This window comes from Chinchilla lanigera, unplaced genomic scaffold (genome assembly GCF_000276665.1).
Source record: "Chinchilla lanigera isolate Chin_1 unplaced genomic scaffold, ChiLan1.0 scaffold00175, whole genome shotgun sequence".
Lineage (NCBI taxonomy): Eukaryota > Metazoa > Chordata > Mammalia > Rodentia > Chinchillidae > Chinchilla > Chinchilla lanigera.
In genome coordinates this window covers 90,435-116,049 of record NW_004955576.1, presented here as the reverse complement: position 1 = coordinate 116,049, position 25,615 = coordinate 90,435, and the positions used below count along the sequence as shown (strand labels likewise).

Here is a 25,615-nt window from a genome sequence, read left to right as displayed (position 1 = left end):
CTAGAAATCCTCTTTACTTTTGTCACACCGTTATTATTTTTTTTTTTTTGGTTTTTCTCCGGTACCGGGAACCGAACTCACGACCTTGCACTTGCCAGGCAGGTGCTTTTGCCACTGAGCTAAACCCCCAGCCCCTTCTCACACCTTTAATTCAATCTATTAATCAATAAATCATGATTCCATATTTTAATTGAATTGGAAAATGAATCATGTCAATGAGGAGTAAACTCTTACTTGAGTGTCCATTTCTTTAAACAATAAATTAAGCCTTTGCTTGGCTTTTATCACTGTATTTAATGTCCACCTGTAAAACTGCAGATTTCACTGAAAAGGAATAATCTTTAGTGAGTAAATAAGAAAAAAATAGCAAATGTTTATCAGAAAAATTTGAGAAGATAACCGTATTTGATCAATCATACATACCTATGTTTATTTGAGTAATGCGTTAGAACATAACAGTATGTAATACAACATATAGATAATACGGCATATAATACAACCTAATATATGACATATCATACAACATAAGATAACAATATGTAGTACATCGATTGTTAATTTCCTATCATCTTGTCCAAAATTCTGCATTGCTTTTATTATTTTTATGTTCTTTTGCTTATGTCTCTGTGTTTGTTTACATGTTTTGCTTCTATTATTTAAAAAAAATAAATTGAAATATATGCAAGCTTGAATTTGTGACAGCAAGAGTTCCGAAGAAAATGTCCTACTTTTCAAACAGAATTCACTCAGCACATGCAAAATATTAGCAGTGCAGGAAGACATGATTAGCAGTGTGTCCCCCCAGGTAGGGTTTTTGAACTGTTGAGACTGCAACCCGCTTCTGAGTGAAGGTGAGTCCAGAACAGCACGCTGACGTGCTGAGGGCTCTGATTCTTCCAGACTGCTGCAGCTCCTCCTCTATGCTTACAGACAGTGATAATCTCCACAGTTCTCCCAAACCAAGCACTGAATGTGAGCACTTGGGAGGAAAATTGTGACAATGTCAATTAAATGCAAAGTAATAGAGGGTAAATTCACAGTTACATTTTACTTATCTTCAATACAATGTCACTGAACAATTTACCATTGATACTTTTCATTTTCTAACAAATTATATTGAAAATAACATATTTATACTTCTTGTGCAAGATCTTCACTATTGAATATGTGGAACTGTCAAATCTGTAAAGAACACAATTTTAATTATTTGCATGTTTCACGTTATTAATAATGATTCATTACCAAAATAATTTAAATATCCTTTGATAAATTTACTTTAAATATTTAAAAAAATTTACAGTGTTTTACCCCTGTGGTTGGGCCTGCAGTAACTTCCAGGAGATTTGAGCTAGCCAGGCCAGCCATCCATCCAATACAGTGTTTCTGCCAAAAAGAAAAAAATAATTTCTTTCATCCTTTAACAGACCTCACTGTATTTTGCAGCAGATACATTTCAGTGTATTTGATGCTCTTTATGTATGCGTGGTGTCATAAACTAAAGAGAAAAAAGAAAACACCACACCTGCAGCACAGCTATTAACCTTCTCAGGGAAGGAAGTATCAAGCTACAGCAACCCCTCATGGGAAATGACCACTCCAGGTTTAAGGCTAAGAATACAAGTGAACAGCAGACATGCCTGCAAACATTGACTGCTCTGTGACTGTAATACTTTGGGCAAGTGCAGTCTATCTTTTTTATTGTTGTTTTTCCTGCAAACCTCTGAAATATATAAGGCTCCACTTCAGAACCACAACTCCAATTCTGCTTTAAGAAGTTGAAACACAAGTGACCCCTAATCCATAACAGCTTAAATTAACAGCGGTACTGTGACTCTGGTCCATAATCTGGGTAATATGCTAGAGGCAGAGTTCTCATGCTCTTGATAATTTATCTACTCTCCCACTTCACCATGAGACTAGCACAGGTAAAATTTTAATATCTGCATTTTTATTTCAAGAAAATTTTTTGTATTCAATAAAATTTCTCTAAAAATGTCATTCTAAATGTCTCACATTCTATCATCTAAAACAGACTATGATGCTGGACATGTTGCTGCAGGCCTGTAATCCCAGCCTTCAGGAGGCTGAGGCAGACAGATGACAGGACCATTGGGAGTTCAAGACCAGTTGGCATTACATGCCTGTACGGTACCAGCCTGAACTGCACAGTGAGACACTATCACAAAACCTTTTTGAACAGCTTATGAAATAACCTTTTCAGTCAAATGTGAAGAAAAATGTGATTTCTGACTGAAGTCAACACAAACAGCTGTAGACCCCAGGAACAGTGCTGGGTGTCACGGAAGCCCCTGGGAGGAGCGAGGCCACCTCGACATAGTCAGTCCTGTGAGCTTCACAGCTTGTCACTGGCGGCAGCCCGAAGCAGCTGGACCCGCTCTCCAGGGCTGCTCCCCTCCGCCCAGCTGCTCCACCTTTACTCCCAAGGAGAGAGCAGCTCCCAGGTTAGGCTACTTCCCCACCTTCTGGAACCTGTTGCAGGAAAATGGCCAGATGCAGAAGGGGAGTTGAGAAAACAATCAAAATTAAATTCGAATTCTCTCAATAATCTCACAATTGTCTTTGAAATAAACTAAATATGTAAATTTAATATAACTGTGCCTTTGCTGGTTTTTCACAAGGCCATTTTTGATACTTTGCCTTTAAAATAACTTACTGTCAGGTAAATAAATCACTCTCTGCAAGCAGTTGTTAACTCTGGCACTGAAGAGACATTTCCATGACCAAGTGGGAAAGAACTTTTATAAAGAATGGCGCTATGGGAAACTTCCTTACAGCTAATGAAAGTGACCCAGGTTCATATTCAGTGAAGCTGCAGCCAACACTGGTTCATGCAAACTCATAAAGGAGGAAAGCTTAGGCTCTTCTCCAGTGTTAGTTTTAAATTCTGAAACATAATCATCTGATCATTTAAATTTCTTCCCAGATAAGCACATAAAGTTAAGCTAATGGACAAAATTTTTTATTTATTGAACTGAGAATCCACTATATTTCAGTATCTAAGTGTATGTATACCATAGTTTACAGCTTATAAAGTGTTTCCTGAAAATGTACTCATAATCAAACATCAGCTTTAAAATTGTTCCTTAGTTTCTGTTAGAAAATGAAATGTTTATCACTGAAAAAGTTTGACAAAATAATAAGAAAATTACATATGCAAATTCATGCTTATGACATTTCATTTAGTGGCTTTGAGGACTTGCATTCCTTGTGCTGCTAAGATTCCAAGCCTTTGATTGTGGTGAGCTCAGCCAGGCTTGAAGAGAGAGACTGAGTCTGTCTTGGGCTTGCTGCACACCTGTGTCTCACCCAGCTGTTGCTGAGCTGGGTGACACCGGGCTGACACCTGGCAGCACATAGAGACCACCTACCATTCCTCCACTTGATTTTTCTTTGGGTAGGATAGCCAGGGCAGGTTACCTGGTTGGTTCTGAGGAGAGAGCAGCAAACAAAAACACAGGAGAATTTGTTGCCATTCTCTACTTGTGCCCTGTCTGTTTAACAAACTCTCATTTACCAAATCAAATTTCAAGTTCATGTAAGACACAAGGGGTGCAGAAACAGATTCCAACACCTCAGCAAGAAAGCTGTAGAAGGAATGCAGTGCCAGGCACAGGAAAGGCTGGAGAATGAAGTATATATTCTCTTAAGCGGGTATGATATTAGAATTTTAAATGTTAATAACCAAAGCAATGATCAAAATAAATGGCCAGTTCAGATTTTGAAGAAGTGATTGTGTCCAATAGGCTGCAAAACTCTAGGTGATTGGGGCTGGGGATTTAGCTCAGCAGCAAAGGCGCCTATCTGGCAAGCGCAAGGTCATGAGTTCGGTTCCTGGTAACGGAGAAAAACCAAAAAAAAAAAAAAAAAAAAAAACCTCTAGGTGATTAAATAATTCTTTCTTAACTACCTCACAGTGCAGAGCTGCTACCGCTGTGACACCAGATGAGTGAATGCCAGTAAAACATCACATTTATTCAGTCATAATTCCTATGTATTGAAGACACTTGACAAGGAAAGATGACCTAGAGCATCTGGGAAACGTGTTCATTTTATTCCTATGTTGATGAAAAGAGTTAACAGTAAGAGGGAATGAGGACTGCGTGATCATGCCTGATGCAATGGTAATAACTGTGGGGACAAAGAGCAAGGCCTGTGTGTCCCTACTCATGTCAGTGACTTCAGAGATAAGACACTCCGCCTTCTGGTCTCTGGAAAGCACCTCAGGAATGAGATTCTTGTCATGCTCCTCAGGGTAGAGGCACAAAGCATATGACTTCCTCAGGCAGGGCCCAGAGGAATGACAGTGTATGATCCTATTCAGGGAATTGGGATGCAAGAAATATCTTCTCTAGGATCTTTGCTTTATCAGATACCAAGGTACCATGTATGTGCGTGTAAGCATGTTGACAACCATATACATAATGAAAAATGAGACCGTATACTAATTACATAAAGCAAATCTATGCAAATAAAGTGGTGCTGTTTCATACATGTTGTGGGATCATGCGATCCTTGATCTCATACTCCCTTTTTCATGTGAAAGAGAGGACCATACTTACGCTTACCCAAATTACTCTGCAGAAATAACAAACAAGCAAACAACTTAAGCAAAGGAGAAGTGGTGATGATCGCTTAATTATAGTCTTAAAACCAACGACAAAGTTACATTAGAATTGTGGCTAACAGTGAATATTTTTTATGGCTACTTTTTAAAAGCTGATTGTGCCATATAAAACACCTGTTTTCACTGGAATGTTTTCATGTCTTTGTAACACTTTCTTTTCTCATCACCTAATTATGCCTTAATATTCTCTGCATTTCTGAAGTTGAACTTGAGAAATTTGGAGACTGTAATACATTTTCCAGCTCTAGGACCCCCTGCTTTTTCAGAATTTTGCCTGTACATGAACCTGCCCAAAAATATTTGTATGTGCAATCTACAATTCTTTGCATTCCCACTGGGCTGAATCATTCACGGATGGATGATAGTTCTATGTTCAGTTTATTTCCATCAGTGGATTATGCCACATATTGTTGGTCAATGAAATACATAAAAATGAAAAAATAAATACCCCCAAATCCATAAAAGCCACATGTACTCACCACAGAGTATTTACTTCCTACAGAGAAGGGTAAATTTAAATGTTTTGTAAAGTAAGGATGGTCTTGACACCATAACATCACGTGAAATCACCCTGAGTCACAAAGTTAAATGCTGCACTGAGTCACCTACATGAGAATTGCAAAATGTAATGAATTAAAAGCAAATACCACAGACAACAGAAGAAGTGGAGGCAGAGTTCTCCAGTTGGAAGAGGAGCAGGAGCTCTCTCAGCCTCCCCAGTGCGTGGACACAGCTGCACATGAGTGCTCAGGATGACACTGCTGTGTCTCACTTCTCCCTCCTGTCTCAGGGCTGCAGTCTGCAACCCTTGTCAGAGAGCCCTGTGTCCTAGAACTCAAGACTCAGTTGGTTTCTGCTTAGGGATGGCGGCTTTCCATAGTGATCCTGAGTCACTAACAGTGAGGAGAAAGCACAGAGATGCAGAGACCCTTGGTGTTCAGGAAGCAATTGTGAGAAGGAGTGCCTGTCACAGAGCTGCTCCCTCCCCTTACTCCCCAGTGTCACTGCCTGTAGCCATGGCTCCTTGGACTCTTTCCACAGTTATCTCCCAGGGTGGGTGCCTCTTCCATGGAAGAGAGAGTGTATGCAGGGAGCACTTTCCTGCATTGTGGCCTCTGAAGTACTCGCTTTTCCTCATGATGTGAGATACACCCTTAGGGGGTATGTACACACGTAGAAAGGCAAGTGTGCTGCTGACTATCAGAGTCTCTGATGCCCTTTCTCAAACAAGCGCGTATTTCATTTAGTCTAGGGGATCCCTCTTTGTGGTTTATTTTTCATTGCTGGGGATGTTTGCCTCCCCTGTCTGAGATTACCTGCTTCAATCATTTGTCTCATATGAGTTTCCCAGGTGGCCACAGTAAGGTTGTCTCTCAGTCCTTTGTCTTTGGGAAGAACCAGAAATCACAGTTTTAGGTCAGTGCAAAAGGCAGATGAAGAGATTCTCTAACATTTTAGAAATGTTGCTCTCCATTAGATTGCATTGCCCATCAACTGTCAACATGCACATTTCACCACATCTGATGAAACCACTCATGAAGCAGACTTCCAGAATGACTGTAAAAAGAGTCAAGATCAATATGCTTCATGTTCAAGGGGAGGGGAGGATTTTGACTGGCAGTGATGGTAAATATCTCCTACTCTAATAAATTTTGAACTTAAACATTCACCATATTTCAATCTCAAATTTTCCTTATAAGAAATATGGGATACTGCAAAGAATATTTTATCTTCTTTTTTCCTGCCTTATGTTGCTCCAGAATAAATATACTATTGAAATGCAGTTTGTATTCATTGTTTATATATAAGTTTTCTCTGTGTACACTTATGAGGCTGGTCACTCTTAAAGAATCTCCAAAGACTGTTGCGGTGTTGGACTTCTGTAGTAAAAGGACACAAATGAAGGAAGAAAAACAATCATTAGATAAAAAAGGCTTTGAAATTTTCCCTATGTCAAGTGAAAGAGTTTGAATCTCCTTCATCCCAAGAACAAATTCACAAGATCAGGAAGAATTCAAGCTGAGGATGGTCATAAACACAGTGTTAGTCTGAGCAAAATTTTCTCAACTTTTCATGGGTAAGGTCACTTAATCCAGTCTACTCAGAAGACAGAAAATGTGAGGCTTTTCACTGTGCCTTGCTTCTCTTCTATTCTGATTTAAGTCATTCCCACAGTAACCAAAATGCCACTCATGAGCTCCTGGCAGCTGTTGTCTGGCCCCCTGTAGTTCTGTAAGGTGTAGACGCAACATGATGTCCTGCACTGCACATCACACTGAAAAACTAGAGGAGGACTCAACAAATCACCATAAAATGTATGATTGTACACTAAGTTCCTCAAGAAACTTGACTCTCAAATAAAAATTATGACATTATTCTCTTGCTTGCAATTACACAGAGAATTGACAGTATGGAAATTAGCTTTTCTTCAATATAACTGTTACAATAATGTTGAAAAGGCAAGAATTATTAGGACATTTTTCTGCAATGAAATCTCACCTTTGACTGCTGCTACTGGGTTTTTGAAGTATGTATGTTAAACATGGTTTTTGTAATATTAAATTTTTTGTACAATATTTACATAGATAAGAAGCCTTCTGTTGAAATCTAGTTAAGATTGAAATTTATCACCTTTGGATGAAAATCTTTGAGCCATGTTCAACAAATCAATACATTTGGTCTCTGAATCTCTTCCTTATAATGAGCTCTAGGTTGAGAATGTGTAGCACCTGTGGCACACAGCTCCAGTTTTTTCCAATGGTAGTTGTGGTGGGCCACCCAGGTGATCTCCTTAAAAGAGGAGCTGTTAACTCTGTTTTGACTGAGCCTGACCCTAGTTCCATATACTGGTATGTACAGAGCTGGCTGGGACTTTTCCTTATCCCTTCAGTTGGCTTTAAGCAATGCATATCACCTCTAGCTGTTGTGCTGATAGTAGTCTTTGGAGGTGGCAGGCGTGTTTCCCGACCCCCTTGCACATGGCACTGATGTGTTTCCACCACACTCACAGTCACTGGTCCTGCAGCCACGCCCTTCTTCACACATGAATAAAATCTGGGTTCAGTCCTGGATGTAGGCCTTTGTTGACAACAGCTAGACCGATATGCCTTGCCCAAAGCCCATTCAAGGGATAAGGATAAGTCCTAGCCCTGTGTTCACCTGGATCTCTTGGTATCCTTCCCCTTTGTAAAACACCTATCTCTGTATTTCTTTTTTGGTTTTTTTTTTTTTTTTTTTTTTTTTTTTTTTTTTTTTTTTTCTGGTACCGGGAATCAAACACGACTTTGCGCTTGCCAGGCAGGTGCTGTGCTGCTGAACTAAATCTCCAGCACCCCCTATTTCTTAACATTTATACATTTTTATATCCTTTCTAACATTTTGGGTTTCTCATCTCAAAGTAGCCAGGTTACATGTAAACTTTTATTGATGTGCCATCATTTTCCTTGTGCTAGTTAAGTTTTCTGATTGAATTTTCTAGACCTGATGAGGATAGATTTATATGCCATGAATTAAGGTGAATTAATTCACCTGAAAATATTATCTCATTATAGTAGAAAATTTAGCTATATAATAAAATCTATGAGCTATTATATGGAGCCTTGAGTACATATAAAGTTAGACATATGAATTTTGAATAAAAAGAAAAAAGAAATGTATAAAATACACTAAATGTAAATCCAATTAGAATAACTAAATGGATATTTCTCCTCAAGATTTTGTAATGGTCAATGAATTTTTCTATTTTCTTGTATATTTTTAACAAATTAATTTCTTATACCTTTTGAATATATGTAGTGATCACATTCATCACAGAGAATTTGTGCTGGTACATGATATATTCTGATTCATCTTTCTCTTCCATTCCTCTCACCTCCCTTCAATCCATTCTCCCCTCATTATATACAAAAGCTTTGTTTTAACTTTATCTTGTTTTCTCTTCTCTCTTTTTTCCTTTTCCCACCTCCCTCTCTAGTTCCACTGTCTATTTGCATATTTTGTACCTATTTCAACATATGTATTCTATATTTTGGAATGTATTACACTTTCTACTTCCCACGCTAGATAAAACCGTGCCATATGTAAACATGCATACATTCAATATACTTATATATCTGATATATTTCACTGAAGAGTATGATCTTAAGATTCATTCACCTACAGATGTCACAACTTAATCTTTACTTATGGCTCAGTAGTAGTCCATTCTATGAAAAATCCTATATCTTCCTTATCTATTCATCAAGTGATGCACATTTGGTCTGTGTCCAAGATGTAGCTATTACAAACTCTGCTGCTATAAATATAAGTGTGTGTATATTACTGCACTGTGATAATTTTCATTCTTTTGGGAAGAAAGAGAACAGCTGGGTCAAGTGGAACCTCTGGTTTTGGATTTTTGAGCAAATCTACACAGATTTCCACAGTGGTCGCATCTATCTATACTCCCACCAAGATTGAAGAAGTGTTCCTTTTTTGCCACAGCTCTGCCAGCATTCATTCTTAGTAGATTTCCTGATAGTTGCCATTCCTTCTGGAATGAGATGGAACCTCAGTGTTGTTTAATTTTCCTCTCCTGATACACAGAAATGTTGACCATTTCTTCATTTATTTATTTGTCACTTATACATCTTTACTGGAAACATTTGCTCAGTATGGTGACTTACCCTCAAGGGAGAAAATTTAAAAGGGGGCATTGTTTCACTATTGTTAAAACCTGAAAAAGTTAATGTAAACTGGGAGGTGTGATAGATATTGTGAAATGATAAAAAAGCACTGAAAGGTAAAGGGTAACTGGGATGTGGGAAAAGAGAAGGGAAAGAAGGAGGAATTTTGTATGTATGTATATGCAGGATAGTTAACATGGCTGTTGTACTGTCTTGTATTTCTTTGCTGAAAGAAACTGTCAGTGAGTCCTTGGTTGATCAGCACTGCATGTCTCTATCTGTTTTCATGACAAACTACTTTGAAGATATCAATATGGAATACAACAAGCATTGTTAATTCCCTACTACTTTGTTTGTAACTCTGTAGTTTCTGTACTGTTTTCTTGCTATTTTGTAAAATGTTGTCTGCTGTTAATGTTTTCTTCCTTTTATTTTTAAAATGAAAAATGAGGTAGAGGAAAAGAAAAGAATACAAGAGAAAGAGATTGGAAATAAAATGAAGACAAAAGAAGATTAAACAGTTTTGAGAAATTGGAAAGAAGACAGGAGGGAAAGAAAGAAAGAAGGAAAGAAAGAAAGAAAGAAAGAATGAATGAATGAAAGAAAGAAAGAAAGAAAGAAAGAAAAACCAAAACCAAGGAGAGAACAAAACAAAATTTCAAAAGTAGAAACAATGTTCATATTTATGTAAATGGAAAAGAAATAAATCAGAAAAATGAAAAAAAGTACCGGAAGGATGGCAAAAAAGTGCACTTCATACTGTGCTTCTTCTGTCATTTGTAAACAAAGTGCGCAGACAGAGCGCAGACCCACACTCAATGATCCAGCAAGCGCATGGTGGAATTACAGCAGGTGGTGGATATTCCCATCAAGCCAGGGCTTTCATTCAGACAGCTTCACTTCCTGTATGTTATGCTAGTACCTGAGTTGTTCAGCCCTTAATACTCTGGTTGTCTCCTGCCAGTTTGAACTGGCAGTTTGAAAAGTCTGAACTGTCAGTTTGAACTGTCCCTGATCTTGGTGTCTCCTCCGTCTGTGCCTCCTCCACACACTTGGAGCCCCTAGATGGAGCCAAGTCACTGTCCTGCTTTTAATAGACTCCATTGCAAAAGAGCAATGGGCCAATTCTCCCCTCCTGAGGATGACTCAACTCTACTGGCATCCCTTCACCTCCACTACAGTCTGCAGCATCCACTGCTCTGTTGCACTCGTGCATTTCTCTGTGGAGGCCTTTAGACTCACCAGTACTCACTGAGCCTCTGCAGATCTGAGCTGTTCCTCTCCACTTCAAGCTAGGATTCATGGAGAAAGTGCCACTCGCTGCATATTGCTTCTGTGTTGAAATCCCTCTCTGTACTCTGCCTGTTGGTTCCAGTGCTCACTTCCAAGTCTTTCTGGATCCCGGAACCCACTTCTTTATCCTTCTCATCCCAGTTTGGGAATATTGCAGCTTTTGGCTTCTCATGTCAAAGAGACTCTATTGCTGCTGCTCTTCATCATTCCACCATCTACCCAGAAATCCTCCTTACCCTTTGTAGGAATAAGACTGAGGTCATTCTCCTAGTAGGACAGAAGGGATGAATGTACTATTATGCTTCAGCCATCTTCTATTTGATTTAAATCATCCTACAGACTCAACAAAAGTACAGCTTTTGACTCCTGTGTCCCTTGGCGGACTGTCTTGTTAAATACTTTCTAGATCCACGTAACATTCTATTCTCTTTATCACAAAATCATGAGCTAAACATAACATTCAAAATTTAAAAAGGTAAACTTTAAATAATTCTGTAGCTACATGTTAATGTTCTTGATTTCTGCCTTTTGACTTACAATCTTCAAAATATTTTATTTTTATGTAGCTCATTCAGAATATGTTGGCTGATCCCTCATCTAGATTCTCAAAAAAGAAATCAATGATTTGATGTTATTTCCCTTAGAGGACTTATATTGAAGCACATATAAAATGTTTTTTGGAGGTACAAAGGAGAAATCTGTCACAAGTTGCCAGCCACAAGAGTAGAATTTGAAGAAATGTGCAATTGTTTGACTAAAACACATCATTTAGAGGCTACACTTCCAGATCATTTGCTGGAAAATTTCATTTATAAAAGTAATATGGGATGAACTCAATGATCATTGTAGAACCTGCTGTCAAAGATCAACTCAAGGGACCCTTCCACCCTATTCCTCCTCTTCAGCAATGTGATGTTGACACCACATCCATTGAGAGTTTGGTCTGTGCTGTGTTAAAAGTGTGGCTGTCCTGTTAACCATGATGGAAAGGATTATAGGTAAATTCCAAGGGCAAGTCATTTAAGACAGTAGACTTTCTGCTTCGCTAAAAACTTCATTAACTTTGGAATGCTTCTTCCCCGCCATGCAACAGCCTAGAATGCACTGATGGTGACACCTAACAGCCACCAGCAACTACCAGATGATTCTGAAAGGAAGCTAGCAGGTGTCTGTAGCCATTAGACTCACCACTGTGTAATCTCAATGAGCCATAAATTAGTTGTGACTGTTTAGGATTCTGAGTTTTTGAGTCGTTTGTTTTTTGAGTGGTTTCATTTACAGCAATTAATAATTACAGCAATTTTATAGTGTCTTTTAAATAAGATATAAAGAATATTGTGAACACATTCACTATGTTACTACAGCATTCCTCTGGAGAAAGTGGCAAATGGATACTGAGTCATCCTGATTCATGATTATTCTATAGGGTTAGAAAGCTGTTCATCATAACTGATGTGTTGGTTAATTTTGTTTCATTGCTGAGACAAAATACTCATCTACCAAAATTGAGCCAAAAACGGTTTATTCAGCTAACAGTCTGTGGAGGTTTCAGTCTATACTCAGCTGGCTGCAAGGCAGGGTGGCAAGGCACAGGGGCAACACTTCAAGGTGGCACACGACAGCAAGAGCAGCAGGAACAAAAAGGGAAAGGAGCGAGCATCTTTTCCTTCCTTATAGTGTATATTGGCTATCGACTCAGGCCCACACCATCTCCACGCCTTTCTCTTCTTCAAGCTTAGAATGTTCACAAAGTGAGGACTGTGGCCTAGTGCTGAATCACTCAGTTGAACATTTAAACTTCTCAAATTGACACAATGATCAACATCCTAAAGTGGTAAGGGCATGTCCATTTCACTCAGGATGTAGAACTGCTGAGCTCTTTGTTAGGCTTCTGGACTCCTCAGATTGACACAATGTATCCACCACAATGTACCAGCCACCTGCCAAGCTGTACTGGGCAGATCCATGTGCAAAATAGTAAGCAGAAAGGAATCAGGAATTTTCACATAACATGACCTACTGTATTCACTGCTGTTGGGAACATAAGTATTTCACAAGACACACATAGCTCACCATCTGTAGGTAGAAATGGACAATGCAAATATTTGAATATTTTTGTCTATAGAGTTATTTTTCTAGAAGTATACATAACTCCTTAAGGATGAGCTACAATTTTTTGAAAAATTAAGGATATTTTTATTTTAAAATCTATAAAGCTTACATTCACACAATATCTAGAAACATAAGATGATATATAAACAAGTAATTTGAACTTCTGATGAAATTAAAAGAGTCAGTCTGGATGTCAGGCGTTAGAACTCTGTAAATAGGCACTCTAAAACAGAACACAGATAATAATTTCCTTCATAATATTGCAAAGCAAAATATTCAGTTTTACGTTTGGGTTTGGGAGCAAAATTCTGCCATCAGCTGGTGACAATAGCTCTCTTTGAGCAGCAGTTTCTAGACCACTACTAGTCCTCAGTGGAAACTGATCAGTATTAAAAAAGTATGATACGTTTCCTGCAACCTAAGATGCTCACCGTAGACTGGATGATATCTGGTACAACTAACTGTAAACTCTGATGTTTATACAACTCCATCATTAAATGAAAACTGCAGGGCTGGGGATTTAGCTCAGCTGCAAAAGTGCCTGCCTGGCAAGCGCTAGGTAATGAGTTCGGTTCCTGGTACCGGAGAACAACAAGAAACAAACAAACAAAAAAAATTGCATTTGTGTGACTGGGTCTGAATAGTTTCAGGGTTTACAAGTGTGACACGTGAAGAAGTGGCCTCATTGTCACAGGTCTTACTAATTATTATTGCCTTCTACATCTCAATGTGTACCTATGTCTTCATAAGCTGTACCCTGAAATCTGTTGGTATAGGGAGAGAAGACCAGTTGCACAGATGGTTCCACACGATATGTGGACCCCACATGCTGTTGTACCACTGCAGCATTACAACAGATTTCCAGGACACAAGAGAAAGATAACATTGAGGGACATATGCAGAGGTGGCAGAGGTTTGGGCAGTGTACCTCACCTCCATGTTGGCTTGGGAGAAAAATGTCTAGATGTGAAGTTGTATAGATGTATGTCTATTTAGCTGTTCATTGCCTGTAAGCTAGCGGTCATGCTGGAGTTCAGAAAATTAACATGCAAAACTCTAGAAAGAGATATTTGACATAAAGTGATGGGGATAGATATCCCCATATAGTTGAAGAACGTCAAAAAATTTGTGTCACACACAAATGCCCACAGTAAGAGTCCTCAGAATAAGAGGACTTTAGCAAGGAAGATATTGAAAATTACATTGCAGGGATAGAAGTCGATCCTCTTTTTAAGAAAGACCAAATAATGACTCAGTGGGCTCCTGAGCAAAGTGGTCATGGTGACAGAGGTGAAGGTTGTGGATAAGCTCAGGAAGATTACTTACACTCCGCAGTGCTGAGTAGGCCAGAGCCCCTGCTGAGAGCACAACTTGCCAGGAAAGAAAGATCAAAACTGAGGACAGGAATGACACCCCTCCCCATGGTGAGCAGCCTGCATCCTGATGGCAATGTGAATGTATTTGACTGCTTTCATCATGGAAAGAGCAGGTCTTTGTCTTTACTGGAATAGACACATCCTTTTTATAGAACTTTCTTCCTTAAATATAATTCTTGAAAAACTCTAGCATCCATCAGCTTATAAAATGCTTCTTCTGCCATCCAGTTCTTCCACACAGCATTTATTCTTAGTGAGGAATGCTCTCCAAGGATATGGAAGAATGGAAAAGTCCTTATGATCATGGAATTGATTGGACCTGACACATTTCCTGCCATATAGATACAGGTGGATTGACATAATGATGAAAATGTCTTTTCAAGATGTAATCACAGTGTTACTATACAGTAATAAATTGCACGCCTAGGCAAAGTTATCCATGTGTCTGTGTAAAGCCTAAGTCATTTTCTGACATCTGAAACTACTGTCAGACCCTGAATGCCTGGGTACTGGAAGCAGTGTGTGAAAATGGGCATGGTATCATTGAGCTTTAACCTCAATAACCCAGTAGTGCTACATTTGCTTTCAGCTTTTTATGGCGTTATGCTTTACTAACATAAAAATTCCATTTCTCAAATGGAAAAGCTTCCACCTACAGAAACAGCACCGATTCCACTGACATGAAGTCTGAGAATATGAAGTCTGTTACTAAGGTCACTGCAAAGTTACAGCAGCCCAGTCCAGGCAGAATGAGATCTTGCCCTGATGCTACACAAAGAAAGGTTAGGATTAATTCTCTATGTAGAGAAGCTAGAGCAGCTGAAAGGTCTGCTAAAACCATACGGTATCTTTGGAACTTTTTGTTGTATTCTTGTACTGTATAATATAATTAAAATTGATTAATATCAGCAGTTAAATATTGTTAAATCAATATTTTATAAGGTAAGTGATGTCCTTGGAAATGTATACACCACTCAAAGGAAGATTGCAAGGAAGACTGTGGGGAGGAGTGAAGACATTCTCATTGCCTTGCAGAGCATCTTCATTATGTAAGCTGGAATTATACACTTGCTATTAACTGTATTATAAATTATATATTGTTTAAGGGGACGTGCTTGGTTGCCAGATCTACCTGGGATGCCCTGTGCCTGCTACTCATGACATGTCTTCCTGACTATATTGAGCAATGTCTAGCAGATTAGCAAAGCTCACTTCTGGATCTGCTCGTCACATGCTTCAAATATGACTGGTATGTAGTTCACCATCCTGGTCATGGGAGGACCTAAGGCAACTGGGAATGGCATCTTCTGGTGGGATAACGAGACAGGTAGAATAAAAGGGTGAAAGAACTTGACTGTAGCTGTGTATTGAGGCTACAGTTTCTTCAGCTACACAACTCAGCCTCATATAACAGGCTCTTCAGTTAGAGTCCAGCCTTCTGATATCGGAGTTGTGGTGCTTTTCAATCCCTCTTACTCTGTGAATTGCAATTTCTTGTGGAGAACAGTCCCTGGATTTTCTGGAGATTCATCACTCAGACTACATCTTTGGACGCTCCTTGTTCTGAACTTGTAAGCTGATGTAGTTATCCCCTTGTGCATATATATCCAGGGAATTAGTATTTATCCCTGTGTGTGTGTGTGTGTGTGTGTGTGTGTTTGTGTCTGTGTATGATTGATGAATATGTGTTCTATTCATTTTACTTCTCTCGATAACACTAACCAATGAAACTATAAAATAATTTATACAGTTTTATAATAATTATCTAATAAGCTATGTTGATTGATTTCCAGACATAATTCATGAAAAATTACCATGAACATACTTACTTCCAAACTTGGTCACATTTGTGTGTGTAATAGTCTTCTTGAATGGGCTTGAATTCTGTTAAATGTATTACAATGAAAATTAGTGAAAATTATGTGAACTGAGTATCTTCTGAAATCTTACCCATTTTTGTCAAACATTAATTTGCCATAATGAGCAAAAAGTCATGAATCTGTATTTTAAATGGTTTAGAAAGCTGATCATGTCAAAAAGGAATTCACTCTTATTTACATTTCCTTTTCTTCTTCTTTTCAACCGTACATGAAAACGACTTTGCTAACCTTTTATCATTGCATGTAAGATCAACCTACAAATGTGTAGATTTCACAAAAAAAGGCATTATTGTTAATGAGTAAAGAGAAGTAATCCAAGTTTGCTATGGAATGGTAAAATTATATTAGAAAACTTTAGGCAGAGAAATGTATTGCATGGTGCAAAATATGCAGGCTTAAATTTGAGGCAGCAATGCTTCTGAAGAATATGACTTATTTTTAAGCAGAATTCACTCAGCATATGTAAAAACTTAGCAATGAAGGAAGCCATGGTTAGCAGTGTGTCCACCCAAGTAGGGCTTTATGAACTGTTGAGATGGCAACCCGCTTCTGAGAGGAGATGAGTCCAGAATGGCACGCTGACGTGCTGAGGACTCTGAATCCTCCACACTGCTCCAGCACCTCCTGTGCGCTTGCAGAAACTGCTGGTCTCCACACTCCTCCCAAAGTCAAGCACTGAATGTGAGCACTTGGGATGAAATTACGACAGTGTGAATGAAACTAACATAAGGTAATAGAGTAAATTCACCTTTACATTCTACTTATCATGAGTCCAATGTCACTCAAGAAACTATCATTGCTTTATATTTTCTGACTAATTATATTGAAAATAACATAAATTATACTTTCTCTACAAGTTTTTCAGTATTAAATATTTGAAATTTTTACATCTATAAACAATATAATTTAAGTATTTGCATGTTTCACATCATTAGTGATAACTTATTACCCAAAGAATTTAAAATATACTTTGACAATTACTTTGAATATTTAAAAACATTTATTTCTTTTATGCTTTAATTCTCCCACTGTATTTTGCAGTAGATAAATTTCACTGTATTTGATTCCATCTATATATGCAGAGTGTCATAAAATAGAGAAAAATGAAAACATCTCAAAAGAGTATTTTAAATAACAAAATATATATTACAAATGTATTTTTCCCTAACTAGGATTAAATGTCAATTTAGTGTCACTTAGTGTTAAGTATTGGGGTCCTTTAATGAAGAAGGAAATGTTGCTTATTATCTTTAAGATATGCTAAGAATTTCAGAAGAACTCTAAAATAATTGCTCCAGTTCACCAGCAACTTGGAAGAAATCAGTTATCCACTCTCAATTTATTCAAAAGTTCTCAGTTGAAAAATGGTAAACAAATGGAATTTTAAAAGAAAAGCAGAAAAGGTCAGTAGTAGTGAATTTCTTCATTATTCTAATTTAAAGATATGATTTGATATAGAGCAAAAGCACATCCAGCTGGTAGGGTGAAAGTGGAGGCCTATGGAGTAGAGAGCATGTGACAGCTGTGACTGCATAAGACGCACATTTCCTCTTTTAATATGTTGCATAATCCACTCACAGGAGGCATGGAGGGCAGAGAACAAGGAAGCAGAGAGTAAATATCACTGAGGAGCTCACCTCTGTGCAGATCAATCAGTCACTCAGTTGTCCTCCAGTGCACACACTCAACTCAGGTTTCCTAGATCGCTCCTATCCTGCCTTCCTACAAAAGGTTCAGCACCTTTACAATTTAAGAGTACTTGTGTCTGTTCTTATGGAGGCTTTTCTTACTCTTACAAATTTTGGAGAAGAGGGGGATGTCAGACAACTTTAAATACTCTCCACTCAGGTTTGCATTCTTATTAATTCAGAGTTTCATTGTCCAGAATAAAAAGCCGTTCTCTATAAAGGTGTTTTGAATTCTGACCAAGGTTTTAGATTTACAGAGCCAGTGAATCCTTAAACTCAGGCAAATAGAAGATTGTTGTACAGAAATGTCAGTTTGCTTAATATCTTAGTAAGGTTATTATTTAATAAAATATATGTAATAATAAATTCTAAATGATATATGCATCCTTTCAGTCCAAAAAGATGAATTTTTTCATTTCTTTGTAGAGAGACTTGGACCTGAGAAGGCAGATTGAGCATAGGCCAATTCCAGGTTATCCTCGTGTACCCTTGAGAATGATAGAAATTATTGGTTAAGATTTGGTTCACTACTTTCCTTACTAGGTATTTGTAATATGTGTTTTTATATGTGTGTGTGTTGGCGTTAAAAAGGACTATGTGATAGCACCAAATCAAACTCAGTAAGCTCAAAGGCAATATTTGTAAACCTTAGATATGATTGCACACAAATGTGAGTAAAATGATCTATTTTTCTGCTTCCTACACATATGTGCCTCTTCCTCCTGAAGCAACAAAATTTCCAGATATAAGTTGACTATTGAGTAATTAATTATTTATGTCTGTATGTAGTGTTTTCATGTGTCTTTCTTAGTCTGAATTCAAAGAAAAATAATAAAATTTTATCTATACGTTAAAGACAAAGTAAGAAATAGATGAAAATATATATTACTAAACATTACTAGACAAGGTATCACACAGATATTTCATATTGAAGAAGAGAAGGTAGAAGGTATAGATGCAAGAAAAATACAAAATTGAAACACATTGCTTTAGATATCTTTATATTCTATATTTTAAGTTTCATGGTTTTGAAACATAATTTATCTACCATTCTTGAAGCACAAAATTTATAATTGATAATAAAGTCTATTTCCTAGGAAAAACACTATATATACTTTAGAAACTGCGCAGAAATTACAGTCAAACTTAAAGAAAAAAGCTTTAAAATTTGCAGATCCTCCAACTCACTCAGATCTCTGAAGCTCACCTTCATCACCTGTCTCAATTCTTCTTGGGCTAATTAATCAAGATCCATCGTTTCTGGCCAGTATATCTTCCTGAATATAAGTGAGATCAAAGTAAAGTTTTCTGTATGGAGTTGAGGGCGTAATCTTGATGATGTAAATAGAGGGCAAGGAAGGGAAGGAGAATGTCTGATTAAAAGTATTCACGACGATTTCAAACTTTGGTAACTGATGTCTAATCTTGCTCTTGACACAGACCGTCCTTTCCTGGTGAGGTGTGCTTCCTGTCCTGCTCTGCACCATGGACCTCAAGGGCAAAGGTATGTGCAGTGAGGCAGGGAGTTATTGGCCTCATGGTCTTGTGTGGGTTACTAGAGAAAAGTATTAGCTAATACCAAGAGGTTTTGGATTATTGGTTTAGAGGTAGTATCACTATTTATGTGTAAAGGAAATGGTCAGGGTTTTACTAGAGTGATTCAGTGATCCTCTAAAGGTGCATTTAGACATTTGCCAAAAGTGGAATAACTTTTGCAGTGTATTATTGGAGGTCATGGAGGCACAGGCATCATGCTATCAGTATTTCTTGCATAGAGACCTGTGTCCTGGTATGCACAGTCCAACGAACATGACAGATCTCAGAACAAGAGAATATCTTGCACAAAACACCACAGTGCTCTGTTTGAGCTATTCTGGACCAAAAGCCAATGTGTGCTATTTGTCAGAATTCCAAAAAATCAAAAGTAATATTTTATTGTTCCTTAGTCTACTCTCTGTTTTACCCAACTTGAGTCAACCTCATAAAACTTTCCATTCTGAAGTCATAATGCAGAAATAATGGTCACAGCGAATTTTGTGCTTCTTTCTTAGTATTACTCAAGCCAATGCATTTAAAATGAAAAGCAAGCTGCAAGCAGGTGTGCTGCCTCCTCTACCTGGTAATGGTAGGACTCATGGAAAATCATTGAACTTTTCTAAACTTTTGTTTCAATACATCTGACAATTATTACAAATCCTCAGTCAATCTGCCTGGCTTACACTAACGTTTAAATTTAGAAAACTATCTCACGTGATCAGCAAAGCGTGCATGAACTGCACAGTGTTCCTGTGAGGAATTCTCAGATCCGGCCATGGCGTCACTTTTATGGTAGGATGCTCTTCATGCACAATACCAGCAACCGAGCAATTCTGTGCTTGTTCTTCCAAGAATGAAGATGGAACATAGATCAAATGTGCTGTTCCCATTTAACTGTTTAAGATGCGTATACCTATGAATACAATAAAAACTTACAATCACGTTGAGAATCTTCCTGGTGATCAACTGTAGAATTTCCCAGGATATTAAACTATTCTAGGTCCATAATTTCAAAGTCTTGAATCATATTTAATATAATTTCCAAATATATGCATAGTACAGAGGCACTTGTGGGAGCAATATGAAAATCCAGGAGTGACCACCTCTCAGACTGTGAAAACATACCTCACCTACAGGCCTACAGAGGAATGTGTTGGTTCTTTCCTATCTGAGCTCTTACAGCACCAAGTCATGCCTTGGAGACAGTGGACATAGACAAGGCTTCCCTGGGCAAGATGGCTTGTGATGACCTCACCAAATAGATCATCGCAGATGCTTGTGCTGTCTTTCAAACAGGGTCCCTCCTCCTGCTGGTCATGTCAAATCTGGTCCTGTTCCTGAATGTGGCCTCTCATCGGATCTGTCATGATGATTTGAGATGCCAAGTAAACCTTCATGAGCTATATAATTCTGCAACCTTTACATCTCTGGTCATGCAGTTCCATGCCAAAGACTTCTTCAGGGAATTTGTAAGCATTTCACTTTTTCTGCGTGCCCTAATCGAGAAACCCAAACCATGACTGGACTTTACTAGAATCTAAACATGAGGAACTCCGCAACCAAATATCTAATAATATATGTTAATTTATTTATAAAGTATAGAGTAATAATTTTCGTACATCAAAGAGGGAATGTTTCATGAAAGTCAGATTGTAAAAGAATTAATGACTTTTTAAAAAATCCAGTAGCACATGCAATTTCTAAACTTTTAATGTCCTGACATATGGTTATTAAGTAGGGATGAGGAAGGGTGCCATTTTCTTAGTCATGCACAAAGGGGCCAGTCCACGGTCATTCTTCTTGGAGTGCACAGCAGATATGTAAAAACAAGAAAGGCTTTGCAGTGAGTTGGGTGGATTGAGTATATTTAACTAAATGAAGTCATCCCAGAGGAAAAAAATGTCAAATTAATAGCATTTAGCAACTCCCAATGCTCGAATTCTCTGTTCAAATATGTTCAGAATGAAGTTTATAATTGGAAGTAATAGGATAGTTCACAAGGGGACAGAATTCACCCCTTCCACAGGTACTTGGAACACTGTGTGGATTCTCCTATGTAATAGACAGGAGATTAGGGTTTCCAACAACTAAGTTCTTCCATAGAAAATGAGGCCTAGTGTCTGCGATATACACTATTCACACAGTTCATTTCATTTACTATTGTTCCTTTTATTCCCCATTTTCAAGTGGGCATTTTGTGTCTTGCAAGTCATCTTATCAATACCTTTAAACTTTCACAATTTTCACAACTTTCTGTTAATACTACTCAGTGTATTTCTCTTTGGTTTTCATCTTCAACTATTATTTACAATTTTCTATGAAGTTTTGTTGCATTATATTAGATGTCTTGCTACGTGAAATTTTTGTATTTTGTATTTATGATGAAGTTGGCAATATTCTTGCTTATGAGTTAAGGGTCAATTCAAGGAAGAGTATAATTCATCCACATTTAAAGGAAAATATCACTTTGGACCCATAGAAAAGATATTAAATATGTAGATATGGGTACCTACACGGGATGATTTTAGCTTATATACTAGAGAAAATGATAATTCAAGTACTTAGAGCTTTGTAGTTCATGCTAGTATTAGAGATAGAATTTTAAAGAAGGATGAGACAACAAGGGCATAGCCAAGAAGGAAGTGTTGGAGACATAAGAAAATGTGTTAAAAATCGTGAGATTATATTTACTGGGAAACTCCAGACAAATTAGTCACTTTCATAATTCTTTAGGTTCAATTTTATGTATCTCTCACATTTTAAAAAGTTAGAATTACACCAAATATAGCGATAATTTAGTAATAAATTCAGGTTTTCAATATGCAACACCATACTGCTGAAATATTCTTCAATATTTTCAGGGGAAAGAATATGTCAAGGATTCTAGCTACTTTTTCCCAGCGATGAAAAGTTGCCACACAGCTGATATCCTTGCTCCAGCTGACAAGAGGGAGGCCAGGCTGATGCAGGTGAGTTCAGCTGCATTGGTTTGTCCTGCCTCGGGCGCTAGGAGACTCTGCGGTCAGTGGTAGCAGTAATCAAACCTGCGGAGGAAAACGGACCAAGAGTATGCAGGCCGAGAAAAAGTGCACTTAGTAGGGGGTCAGTTATAGACAAGGTCAAAGTTAAATATTGTACTGGAACCAGAAATTGACCGTGCAGATCATGTTACTTTCATGAATGCCTTGTGCCTGGGGTTGAATGTATTATGCCCTATGTAGTGTGAACTGAATTGGATATTCCGGTACATATGGAAGATGTGCTGGTTCATGGTTTCTGACTGCAAGTTACCTGGGACTCCTGCTCTTGTGGTGTTTACATTGCCTGCCCCTGTCTGATCTGCGCCATCTCTCCTGGACTTTCAGCACTCTGCTTTGATTCTGCCTGTGCTTCTCACACGCGACTTCTTCACCCTGCCTCAATGCTTTCCTCCTCCTCCCATGTCACAACTGTAAGTCTCCCCGATGTGCTGTCCTGTTATGTATGGAGTCGCGGTTCTCAGTTGCAACTCTGAGCTCTGCGCTCTGTCCTGATAAAACAAACTCTCCTCATTCACCTCTATCATTTATCTCAGCTCTAGCTTCTTTATGGTTAATGCCTGTCTCCTAAGAATCCCTCACAGGAAGAAAATCTTAGCATTAATTTCACTAAAGGGAGAGTATTTCATGGGGAAACTACACTGAATGCTGTCTGATTGAATTCTCAGAAGAAAAATATGAGTTTTTTCCTTAGCTTTTCTTGGTTGGTTTTTGTGCAGTACAATATAGGCCAGACACTTAAAGTATATGTTTCTTAAATCTTCCATCATTTCCAGAAAATTTTAAACACTCATGAAGAGCAAGGATTTATATTAATTCCACCTGTCTGAGCCAAAGTCTCACGTGACTAATTCAGCTATGTCTCACTTATTTTATTTTGATCGTTCCAAACGGGCTGCATAGCAAGAACAACTTTTTAACCTCGTGATTCGCTACCTGCGCTCCTGGAGAGATGCCCTGCTGCAGCTGGGCCTGGAAGCACATCGGCTGCCGAAATTCCAAGTATTCCTCTCAAACAAAGTCAGGATTATTTTATCAAAGTACCAACAACTTGAAGATCTCACTCATCTTATAGTCAACCATGTGAGCATTCTTTCGATGAGTCCTTGCATTTCTAATAATGAGTTTCCATCTATGTGAGAATGTTTTGAACTATCTCAAACACTTTGAATATTTTAGCGGCCCGTTCCATCCTCTACTCTGCCATTAAACAGTGTAAGAGCCTTAGCCAGCCACAGTGTGCATTCTAACGCAAAGGAGTGTTAGGGCTTGCTGTTCCAGAGCAGAGCATGTGCAAAGGAATGTTTTCTTCAGAGAATCTCAGGACAGTCACTCAGGACTTAGCATCACATTCTTTCACTGTTCTCAGAGAAGAGGATGACTGTGAGAAAAGAAAAAAGTCAAAATCATGTTAGATGTTCCTTCTGCACACTCTGAGCCAGAGTAGCCTGAGGGACACCATCGTCAGCGCTGCCCCACAGGCACTAGCTGTTATAGCATGGAAAATGGACAGCTAATTTTATTAAGGAATTTTCCTTATGGTAAAGTTTGATGAAACTAGTCTAAGTTTCACTTTCCTTGCTGTTTCTAAATGAATATTAATGTCATCACATTAAAACTTCGGAAATAATTTGTCGTACTTAGCCTGAATTGATATTTTTAGTATGTATCTCCATGTCTATAGGAAAATTCCAGCATTAGATAGACAACACATAAGCACCTTTTTAAATTCTCAGAGAAAATGTGTTATAGGGACATATGTGGTTTTAAAAGTAGTACCTTAAGCAATCTTATGGTTTTCATTTTTTCCTAAGTACCTGTTATGTCCTGATACCTTCATAGGAAAAATTGTCTGACACAAGAAAAAAGAGTGTGTTAACCCAGGAACATAGAAAATAAACACCTTAATTTGAATTTCATTTCTTTATTATTGTGAGCACACTTCTTCAGTTAATTAATTTGTTATATAGTTCATTGCTTTATGTCCTTTTATCCAAAAACTTAAGTAGTATTGTGAATAACTTGGTAGTTTGCAGGAAGTATTGTCTTAGTGGTAAGCCTCAACAGAAAAAACAAAACAAAAAACAGAAACCTATATAAAATATGCAGACATATGGTTCAATAAAAAGTATTCCTACTGTGCAGAAGACAATTTAGCTGACCAGGGTCTGCAGTTATTCCTTATTTGTACTCTGCAGGTCTGGAAATGAGCTGACCTCTTCCGAGGCAGCACAGTGTCACTGTGGCTCTGGGATCTGAGGGTCTCCCAGCTCCCACAGGCTGATGGAGGGCACAGGGACCCACTGATCTCTCTTCACTGTGCAGTGCTTTGCTGAGCACAGTTTCTCCCCACCGCACAGCACAGTCTTCACCATGGCCAGCTACCGCCAGTGCCCTCTTTATACACACTTTCTTTCCAACTGACATTTTGTCAGTCATGACTTGATTGTCAGTACCTTTAAGTACTAATTGCAGAATTCATTATTTCTAGAGTCTCAGTTCTGTCACTGTATTCAAAACAGTTGCTGCACAAAGGAGCCAAAAGTAAATGCTGAGCTAGCAGGAGAAGTAAAATACAAAGCAATTGTCAGGCATAAGTTTCAGAAAGTGTGAAAGTTCATAAAGTGTGATAAAAGAAAAAGCCTCTGCAGTGTTCCTTAGTCAAGTCCATATCTATACTCAAGTAGCAACTTTCTGGATCTAGACCTTAGGGCTCTACCCTCCAGGAGCATAGGTTTCCTTTGATCACTTTCCTGTCAGAGTAACAGAGCATGTGTTCTGCTTCTAGCTTTTAGATGACTAATAGTTATGTGATAGTTGGGCAAGATAAAGGACAAGTTTACAGTTTAACTAAAGTTTTAAGTTTCTGTTAGTTTCCAAATCTCAATTTAAGAATGTGAAGAAATAAAGAGGTAGAAATGTCAATAGTATCATTAAAAGTGACTGTCTTTCTGATGTCTAGTTTGACTTAGAAATCCCAGACAATGTGGAGTACTCTTTGTGGTTGGAGAAGGAATCACTGGAGTCACCTGATGAGCAAGCTCGCCTGTTCACTGTTTATAACACGCTCCGCTGCTTGGTCTCTGATACAAACAAGATTCACTTTCTTCTCTCCTTCTTGAACTGCCTCGCATACAACCAGCGTGTTTGTTAATTCCACGTGCAATGGTGTTGTTTCTGAAATGTTTGCCAATAATTTATCACTAGGAATGATTACTTTGGAAATGTGACTTTCAAGGCATGCTTCCCTATGAAGCATAGATATCCCTGCATACAAAATTAAAAACTAACCTTTTGACATTGTCAACTTGTGAGTTTCTTTTCATCATTTAACAGAAAATCTAAAATATACCATGAGCTTTGGGGAACTGAGCTGGTGTTCG

At 38.1% G+C, this 25,615-nt stretch overlaps 1 protein-coding gene across 1 annotated transcript; it reads left to right on the top strand.

Moving 5' to 3' along the window:
- The first annotated feature begins 19,143 nt into the window (after nt 1-19,143).
- LOC102008903 (prolactin-like) lies at nt 19,144-25,386 on the top strand. The gene is made up of 5 exons (XM_005413945.1): nt 19,144-19,162; nt 20,491-20,663; nt 22,056-22,163; nt 23,136-23,234; nt 25,195-25,386. The coding sequence occupies exons 1-5, from the start codon at nt 19,144-19,146 to the stop codon at nt 25,384-25,386; spliced, it is 591 nt and encodes a 196-aa protein (XP_005414002.1).
- The last annotated feature ends 229 nt before the right edge of the window (nt 25,387-25,615 follow it).

What these genes read in the sequence shown, in the direction of transcription:
- LOC102008903 (XM_005413945.1), top strand. An exon ending in GGGAGGCCAGGCTGATGCAG is followed by an intron (nt 22,164 to 23,135) that starts GTGAGTTCAGCT and finishes CGGGCTGCATAG; the next exon opens with CAAGAACAACTTTTTAACCT. An exon ending in ATCGGCTGCCGAAATTCCAA is followed by an intron (nt 23,235 to 25,194) that starts GTATTCCTCTCA and finishes TCTGATGTCTAG; the next exon opens with TTTGACTTAGAAATCCCAGA.